Here is a 10177-nt window from a genome sequence, read left to right on the forward strand (position 1 = left end):
ATGTACATATTATAGGGCCTTTTAAAGCCACCGTCGCTACACAACACAACACGATTTTCAGTCCGGGAGCTTGTCAAGTATAATGGCTGCAGTTGGTGAACTGCTTCTGAGAGTACCGGACAGGGACGTGCGGTCAGGGGAGGCCTCACCTGTCCTCATGAAAAATAAAAAAAAACTAATAATGATGAGATAAAATAAATGTGTCCACTGTCTCTGTGCTATAAATTGGTTTTGTGTATGATTCTAATCATTTTGATCATCTTTATAGTCAAAATCGCTGAATTGGCGCGTCTCCTGTTCAAGTAGAGCGGAGAAACAGCAGGAGGTGCGGCAGCAACGACTCTCACCTGTCCTCGGACTGCGCTCTCCCTCACTCACGGGGTTGATGCCCATAAGTGGGTTAAGTTTCATTTTGTTAGTTTTGTTGTACTCGCCAACACCGTTCACACAGGCACAGTTTTTTCCAAACCTAAAACCCATTTTTCAGTTAAATTTACATTTACGTTCTGATCAGCTTAATACACGAATACGTGAAACGTTCAGCTCTACCTACCGTCTGTGACGGAGCACTTTGGACAGGTCAAAGCTCCAAAGGAACTCAATAACTCGGATGTGCTGTTTGTCGTCCGTCGTTTTAACCCGCAGTATGTTTACCCAGAAGCAGCTCTTCAATTTTCCAAACACTTTCCTTTGTGAACAGCGAGGTCACCAGGCACCAAAATCCTCTCTCGACGTCCGCTCGCGTGCTAAGTTGGGTAGCGAAACCCAAACTGATACTCCAAGTTGTTTAACTGCCACAGTGCAAGCTGACGTCAATGTGAAATCAGGGTGTTATTTTAATAAACTTTGTCAAGGCAAGTTGGGGAGCATGCACGGGTACAACACGACGAAACAACTCGGGATCACGGGTTGGGTTGGCAACCCCCCAGGCAGACCCTCTGTAAATGACCCTCTATCTGCCGCAGCCAGGTGTTACGTGGGCGACCCCTTGGCCTGGTCCAGCCACTCTGGTCCCCAACAATGAGGATCTTCTTATGAGCCGGATCATCCTCGGGTAATGGCGTCACATTTGTCTTTACCCCATTGGATTTGGGTGTTTCAGAAGCTGTGAACAATGGGAATTGAGGTGAGATGGTGGCAAGTGGGGTTTGGGTCACAGATGAGTGGGCACTCAGGAAAAAGGAAAAAATATGCTTGGTGTGGTTCTTGATGCTGAGATATGCAAATATCTGAATGAAATACCGCGAGTGTTAATCTTAAAGCAATGGATTGTGTCATTTGGGGGTAACAATCATAAAGGTGGCATCAGGATTAATGATAATTACTGGCTTAATTTGGAATGGAGATAATTAATGACACCATTCGGAGTAACAGTCATAATGGCATCAGTTAGATTAATGATAATTAATGGCATTATTGGGATTAAATTAAGCAGGCAGTGGGGCGCAGGGGGTAAGGCTTTGGACCTCAAACCCTAAGGTTGTAGGTTCAAATCCCACCACTGACGCTCTGTGACCCTGAGCAAGTCGCTTCACCCACCTGAGCTCCAATTGGAAAAACAAAAAGAAATATAACCAATTGTACCTCAAATGTTGGATAAAAGATGAATAAATGTAATGATAATTAACACTGTCGATTGACGTAACGATCATAGTGACGTCATCTGGACTAACGATTGTTACTGACATCATTTGGATTACTTGTCATATATCCATCAACTGGATTCATTAATGGTGCCATTTGATTAACTGTTTTAATAGCCATTTAGAGAAAAGCCAAGCAAAATGCCACCTTTTATTGGCTAACTAAAAAGATTACGATATGCACGCTTTCGAGGCAACTCAGGCCCCTTCTTCAGGCAAGATGTAATCGTGTAATTGATTTGTAATTGAAGTATTTGTAATTGAAAATGTTTGCAATTGAAATTGTTTATAACTGAAAAATGTTTGTAATTGAAATTGTTTGTAACTGATGTAATTGACTACATCTTGCCTGAAGAAGGGGCCTGAGTTGCCTCGAAAGCTGGCATATTGTAATCTTTTTAGTGAGCCAGTAAAACGGGTCATTTTGCTTGGCTTTTCTCTACATTCATAATGGCTAACACGGTACAACAACCTAGTACTACAGTTAATAGCCATTTGTAATACTGATAACCCATTAACTGCATTATTAATCAGTAATACTAGTTTGGATTAACAATCATTAATGGCCTCATCTGGATTAACTATTTTAATGGCGCCATTTGGATTACTGATAATTCATCCATTACCTGGATTATAATCGTTAATGACATCATTTGGATTAATGATCGTTACTAGCGCCGTTTGGATCACTGATCTATTAACTAAATTAACAATCAATAATGCTAGTCTGGATTAACAATCATTAATGGCCCCTATTTTAATTTGGATTACTGATAATTCATCCATTAACTGGATTCATAATTGTTAATGACATTATTTTGATTAGTGATCATTGATGACATAATTTGGGTTACTGATCATAATCCATTAACTGGATGATTAATAATAATGTTAGTTTGGGTTAACAATCGTTAATGGTGCCATTTGGATTAACGATCATTACTAGTGCCATTTAGATCACTGATCCATTAACTGGATTAATAATCAGTAATACTAGTTTGGATTAACAATCATTAATGGCCTCATCTGGATTAACTATTTTAATGGCACCATTTGGATTACTGATAATTCATCCATTACCTGGATTATAATCGTTAATGACATCATTTGGATTAACGGTTGTTACTAGCGCCGTTTGGATCACTGATCCATTAACTAAATGAATAATTAATAATGCTAGTCTGGGTTAACAGTTGTTAATGGTGCCATTCAGACTGATGGTTGGTAATGGCGTGCTTTGGTGTAGTTTTACAGCACACGTACCCGAGTGTGTGATCTCAGCTTCCTGCTTCACCTCTTGAGAGTTTTTCTGCTGCATGTTCCTTACACTTCACCCTTTCCTGTTGTCTACCAAATGCATTTTTCCTAGCTGTTCTAAACCGGCAAGTTCTCCCCTAAAATGCACTAACTGTGGCTTGTTTCAATTTACAGAACGTAAAACTTGCCCCGCAGCTGAATGCTGATGGTGGCAGCAGTCCAATGGTAAAACCCAAAGGTGATAAACAGGTGGAATATTTGGACCTGGACCTGGACCAAGGGAAATCGACTCCACCTAGAAAGGTAAAGTTATGAGTAATCTGTCCGGGTTTGATGGCCAATCACGCCGTGCTCACCGAGCTCTGTAGCTGCACCGTTGGTGGACTCTGCCCTACCTAACTTCATTACATACACCCTGGTGATAGATAGATAGAAGTAAAAGTCATTATATGACAGATAGATATGAAAGGCACTATATAACAGATAGATACTTTATGAAGGGGAAATTCACATACTCCAGCAGCAGCATACTGATGATAAAAAACAATATTAAATTAAAGAGTGATAACAATGCAGGTATAACAGACAATAACTTTGTATAATGTTAACGTTTACCCCCCGAGTCGCATAGTGTGGGGTCTCCTCAGTCTGTCAGTGGAGCAGGATGGTGACAGCAGTCTGTCTCTGAAGCTGCTCCTCTGTCTGGAGATGATCCTGTGCAGTGGATTCTCCATGATTGACAGGACTCTGCTCGGTGCCCGTCGCTCTGCCATGGATGTCAAACTGTCCAGCTCCGTGCCTACAATAGAGCCTGCCTTCCTCACCAGTTTGTCCAGGTGTGAGACGTCCCTCTTCTTTATGCTGCCTCCCCAGCGCACCACTGTGTAGAAGAGGGCGCTCACCACAACTGTCTGATAGAACATCTGCAGCATCTTATTGCAGATGTTTGAAGGATGCCAGCCTTCTAAGGACGTATAGTCGGTTCTGTCCTCTCTTACACAGAACATCAGTATTGGCAGTCCAGTCCAGTTTATCATCCAGCTGGTATTTATAAGTCTGCACCCTCTGCACAGTCACCTCTGATGATCATGGGGTCCATGAGGGGTCTGGTCCTCCTAAAATCCACCACCAGCTCCTTGGTTTTGCTGGTGTTCAGTTGTAGGTGGTTTGAGTCGCACCATTTAACAAAGTCCTTGATTAGGTTCCTATACTCCTCCTCCTGCCCACTCCTGATGCAGCCCACCATAGCAGTGTCGTCAGTGAATTTTTACACGTGGCAGGACTCCGAGTCGTATTAGAAGTCTGATGTATGTTGGCTGAACAGGACCGGAGAAAGTCCAGTCCCCTGTGCTGCTGACCACAATGTCAGACCTGCAGTTCCCGAGACGCACATACTGAGGTCAGCACAACACACAGAACAGGACACAAGTAATCCTCAATACAGTATACAAATAAAAATATTACAAGTACGGAGCAGAATTTAACAAGAGATGATATCACATCATAGGATTTAGATTTGTGTGTACCGTGTATGAAAGTTTGGGCACCAGAGTGCCTGCTACCAAGTAAGTTGAAATGCCATTTAGAAACCAATCATCCCAGCGTGGTTAGTAAATCTCGTGACTACCAGAAAGAGTTTAAAGAGTTAAATGAACACAAAGGTCGTTTTTATAAGCAGGCAACGCATTGCCAGCACCTTACAAGGTGGCACATAGAATGTGGTTGGCTCGCCCTCTTTCTTTCGCCCCAATGCCGCACTCTCGCTCTCCAAGCCTTTTTCCTCTCCTTCTGTGCCATCCCGTTAGGCTCCATGGGTGCAGCGTCTCAATCGTGCACCATAGGAAGCCAATTAAGCAATTCCCGTGCCGGTGCGACTCATCCCAGTTGCTCGATCGCGCCCACGAAGACTGACATGGCGAACGGATAATTTAACTCTTTCAGGGTGCATGTCGACTTTGTCAGCAGGGAGGGCTTGAGAAGCCAGTAAGCAACTACAAGCGGTGACAAAACTCGCCGTAATGTTTTAGTTCAACTGTTTTTGCTAGAAGAAGAGTTAGCTTCGTTGGTTTGACCGAGATTCCCTGCACTGGCGGGAGTAGTGAAGTGCAAAAAAAAAAAACAAGAATGGCATCGACATCTGGCGAGAGATCGAATCGAATGCACAAAACAAAATACTCAGTGGATGCTGTTGTGTACATTATCGCCGAATTCGACTCTGACTTGTCCGACTCCGATTTTGATGCATGTGATCTGGAGATGGATATCGGAAAAAAAAAAGCGAGGTACCGGCATCAGCTTATCAATCTCCGGCTAATTGTGGTGCCCAACACGTTTGCATTGATGAAGACCGCCACTCATTCACTTGGTGACAAACGGCCCGCCTGCCTATGGTAAAGTCATCCCTGATGGAGGATCGCAGGAATCATGGGGTAGAGGGGTCCTTTCATCGGATTAGCGTTATTTCAGCTGTGGAATGGCCAAATGGGGGAGGCAGCTTGATGGCCGAGGTCTCCAGGACTCTAAACAAATCCAAATCATATTATGGGATATCATCTACTGTTAAATTCTACTCTGTACTTGTAATATTTCTATTGTTCTATTGTATTGTATTGAGGATTTGTTCTGTTCTGTGTATTGTATTGTACTGACCCCCTTTTTCTTTTTGACACCCACTGCATGCTCATCCTACCTGGAAAGGGGTCTCTCTTTGAATTGCCTTTCCTGAGGTTTCTTCCATTTTATCCCCTACTAGGGTTTCCTCGTCTGCTCAGAGAGTCAAGGCTGGGGGGCTGTCAAGAGGCAGGGCCAGTTAAAGCCCATTGCGGCATTTCCTGTGTGATTTTGAGCTACACAAAAATAAATTGTATTGTATTGTAATGCCACTGTGGTATAGCGGGTCCACAGCTCACGTCATGAGGCCAGTTTTAAATAAATAAATCGCCGCTCTTGCAGCTTGGCGAGGGGGTTTGGTGGTTGAGTGGCTGAAGCAGTTCTGGGGGGATTTGTGGTGTTTTGTCTTGGTAGAGTAATATATTGCTCTACTTTCCCCTTTTGTATTATGATATGTATTCTTTGTCAGAATGCCTCAAATCTCGCAGACTTACAGTTATAGTATATAACTTTTCCCCATCTTTCCTTTTACATCTATAACCTCGGGCAATTAGGTGTAGTAAAAGACAAGCAGGAGTTAAGTTACACATAAAATAATGAATTATTGATAATAGTCATAAATAATAACAAAATGCAAAGTACATTTGAATATTGGCAGCCATACAACCTGATAAAATGGTGATGTGGAGTTTCAGGTGGCACACAGACTGTTTATTAATAGTTATTTAAAATGTCTGTAGTTAAGGCATCATTGGTGCTCAGCTTTCAGCCCCGTCTGTTCAATATGGCAGAAGTCGAGCTGTGCTCTCCATTGTGTTGTCCTTTCACTTCATGGTGTGATGGTCTTCTTCATCAGATCAGTAAGAGAGAGATGCTCCTTCATCATCAGAGGTTAGTGAGAGAGAGAGAGAGAGACAGTATGAGGTTAAGAAAGTAGATTTATAGATTTTTCTGTCCAACCCCTACAGCCAATAGGACGTTGTGGTACTTAAAGGCTTCCAATACAAGACAGTTCCAAACAGCCAATGGGGGGACAGAACATCTTCACACCTGCTATCCCCCAAAACCATTTGTTGAGCTACAGTTTGCCAGTTACGCAAGCTGGCTTTTTTGTGGGGTTGAAAGACTTTGGCGGAAAAACACTCGCCAAACTACGTAGTTTAAGACACGTCCCCCAACTCTGTCGCAGAATTACAACGAAACTCAGTTGTAAAGGGGGGTAAACATGAATGCTTCTCACTAATGTAATACTAATATTACATTTGCTTTGCCTAGATTACAAATAAAGAAACACAAAATATTTATCAAGTTATATGCAAAATATCACATCACAACACGTAGTGTGGGCGTTTGTCAAATAAGTGCACAGGTGAGAAACGGTCCACAGCCGTAATTGTTCCCTGGAGCTACTGATTGCTACAGCTGCCACGTCCTCTTCATAAATAGAAACGCGAGGCGGCTAAGGGAGAAGAAAGTAGAAGAAAAGAAAGATGGAGGTTGCGGAGTGAGGCAGGAAGCGGTGTGGAGAGAGCCGGGGCGAGCGAAGGCTCACAGGCAAGGCAGCTGGAAGGTGAGCCCCGAGAAGGGTGTTTGGCCGACACTCGGTGGGGCAGAAGGAAGCGCTCACTCCAGCCGAACGATGTTCAAGGAGCTGGAGTGACCAGGAGAAGGACGGCTGGCCGCGTTGGGAGATGGAGACCTGGCCATTGGGGAACGTAAGTCTCGGTCTGGGGAGAGCGAAGCCTCCAGACCAGAAGGAAGAAGGAAGGACAGCTGCAGGTGGGGTGGCAGCCCTGGATAGGGAGAAGCAGGGGGGTCACCAGTTAAAGGGGCTTGTTTTTGAAGAGACTGCTTCCAGCGTTGTTTTAACCTCGTTTTAAAGGATTGTTGGGGTTTTTTTGTTTTCTGTTTATTGGTTTTTAATCCTTCACTCGTTTTACTGAATTTATTTATTTATTGAAGGATTCTGAAAGCAATGCACTTTATTTATTTGGACACTTTGTTTTTGATTTTTGTTGTTTTTAATAAAAGCACTTGATACTTTTTACACCGTCCCCTTGCTCTGTTTGTTGTGCCTCACTGCCGTGCACCGTGGGTAACCGGGTTCAAGGGCTCCCGGACGGATGATGGGAGCATGCAGCGAAACCCGCATGTGACGATCCCCTTCTCACTTCTGGGAGCCCGGTAATGTTACCGATGAGCTCGGCAGTGAGGCACAACATAGCAAGGGGATGGCGCAAAAGTGCAAAGTGATTTTATTAAAACAACAACCAAATAAATAGTGCAGTGCTTTAAAGATTCAATAAGTAAATAATCCATAAAACCAGAAGTGAAATAGTGGAGGTTAAAATCCAATACAAACAAAACAACGAGGTTAAAATAATGGCAGGAAGTGCGACCTTCTTTAACCTGGCAAATCCGCTGCTTCTCCCTTCCGGGCCCCACAACAGGGGAGTCGGCTAACCGGCACAACGCAGCTCCTTCACTACAAGTCCATGGCTACGTCGGGCTCCAGCCGGTCCGAGACTTGGGCTTCTTCTCCAGCGGCCAGGGGGCTCACACTGGGACTCAGCGCCCAAAGCCTTTCAGCGGTCAGTCGTCCCCTCCACTGGTCACTCCAGCTCCATGATCACCGCTTTCTTCAGCCCCACCCAGTGTTCTGCAGGGGCTCACCTGCCCAGCTCACTCTGCACCCTGCTTCCTGCCTTCTCCTTCTCCTTCTCTCTCTACTAACCTCTTTTCTTTTTTTTTTTTCCTAACCGTCTCGCGCTTCTATTAATGAAGGGGAACGTGGTAGTCGCGGCAATCGGCAGCTCCTGGATGTGGACCGTTTCTCACCTGTGCACTTAGGTGAGAAACACCCACATCACGAACTCCGCAGGAACCGCTTCAGCCGCTCAGCCACCAGACCCCCTCGCTAAGCCGTGAGCGTGGTGATTATTTATTTTAAAACCGGCCTTAGAACAGGAGCTGTGGACCCGCTATACCACACCGCATCGTCACAGGCGCGAGGTACAAACCAGATTGCATTGCATTGCACTGCGCCCGCCAGACCCCATCATGCCACCCGTGAGCGTCTCGTGCCACTGGACTGTGAACTGGCGGCCACAGCACCCAGCAACTGATATTTTATGTCGATTTATGTGTGGGACCCTCGCTTTGGGTGCTTTTCAGAAAACTGCGTTTTTTGGAAAAATATTCAGCCTTTAAAGAGTTAAAAGCCGCCAATCTTTCACGACCGCGGATCCGCTACACCACAATGCCACTAATTCTAATTCTAGTTCAATTGCGTTTTTTTTGTGATCTTAAATACGTGTTTTATTCATTTTTACTTAACCCTTTAATTTAAAAAAAAAAAAAATTATTGGCTATTTTGCAAATTAGAATTTGACGGGGAGGTAGGGGGCACCTTGGGAAGACCAGGATTCTCCACGGATGCTTAGAATCGAAAACGTCTGGGAAGCAGTGGCTGCTTTGAGCGCGTCTCTTCTTAATATTTAACTGCTGTCACTTTTCTAAGGGGACCTGCAGATAAGATGGTCACCCTTCTGTGCCTACTGATGCCACTGACGTTGACCCGTATAACAGACGAGTCTGGTGTTTGTCTCTCATTGCAGAAGAAGAGCAGCGGCACGGGCAGCACGGCGTCAGACGAGCGAGTGGATTACGTCGTCGTGGACCAACACAAAACGGAGGCCCTGAGAAACACCCGGAAGGCCTGGAACGACGGCAGGCAGTCGACAGACACAGAGACGCCTTCCAAAGGAGCCAAGTGACGGCCGCCGTCGAAAAGTTCAGAGAGACTCTCCGGGACAGGCGGGGAGAGCACACACGTCGGCGAGGGGAGTGGATTTACGCGGACCAATTTGGAGCAGGCGACGCTCAGGTGAACGATGGACGTATACGTGACCAGCCGTGCAAGGATTCCTCCACAGAGAAGGAGACGCGTGTGGTCAAGACCACCGAGATGGCGCCGCGTCCGTGACAGAAAGGCTCGACCGTCTCCGATTTTTAAAGAACTCGCGGTCGGCTTGTTTGCGTTAAGGGGGTTGTGAGAAGAATCATCGTACGTTGTAGATCTTGATTTGGGGGGAGGGGGAGGTGGGATTAAACTAAAAACTCATTCGTTTTGAATGCTTTACATGATTTTTCGTTTTAGAGCGCGGATTTTATTTTTTGTGTGTGTGCGTGCGGACAGCGCGCCGGTAAGTCAAACTGCATGGAGGCCTTACTGATACACTTCAGTTTACACTTTTAGGACTTTTGTATTTACAAAGCAAGAAAATAAATGAATAATCAATCAAACACGCCAATTGAGAAATCCACGGAGGGTTTTGTTTTTGTGATCGCTGAAGGACTCGCTGAACTTTTTCTCACTTTGCTCAAAAAAGAAGAGGAGGAGCAGGAGGATGGCACCGAGTGTGGCTGCCACTCAGATACGCCAGCTGTCCTCCACGTGTACAGACATTTTGGGCACTGCTGTCCTGCTGATCTATCGTCGTTCATTTGAAACTCGCGCCTGCTCGTTATCCGTTATCCTCCCGCCGTTTTATTTCCATCCCCGGTATATTCTGATTTTCGTCACGCATTCCCAAAGATGTGCCCCTTCGATGGACTTGGCATCATTTTGTACTTTTTGTGTTCCCCCTTACTTGTTTACCCTCCTG

General features: G+C 45.0%; 1 protein-coding gene across 6 annotated transcripts in view; it reads left to right on the forward strand.

Moving 5' to 3' along the window:
* Positions 1-9553, forward strand: part of gab1 (GRB2-associated binding protein 1) — a 162671-nt gene extending 153118 nt beyond the window's left edge. For all 6 annotated transcript variants that reach the window (XM_039750192.1, XM_039750193.1, XM_039750194.1 and 3 more), the window contains 2 exons: positions 3075-3203; positions 9128-9553. In XM_039750192.1, coding sequence (XP_039606126.1) covers positions 3075-3203; positions 9128-9286 — 288 coding nt within the window. In that variant the 3' untranslated portion in view covers positions 9287-9553. The remainder of the gene's footprint in view (positions 1-3074; positions 3204-9127) is intronic.
* Positions 9554-10177: the final 624 nt, after the last annotated feature.

This window comes from Polypterus senegalus, chromosome 4, assembly GCF_016835505.1.
Source record: "Polypterus senegalus isolate Bchr_013 chromosome 4, ASM1683550v1, whole genome shotgun sequence".
In the NCBI taxonomy this organism is placed as follows: domain Eukaryota; kingdom Metazoa; phylum Chordata; class Cladistia; order Polypteriformes; family Polypteridae; genus Polypterus; species Polypterus senegalus.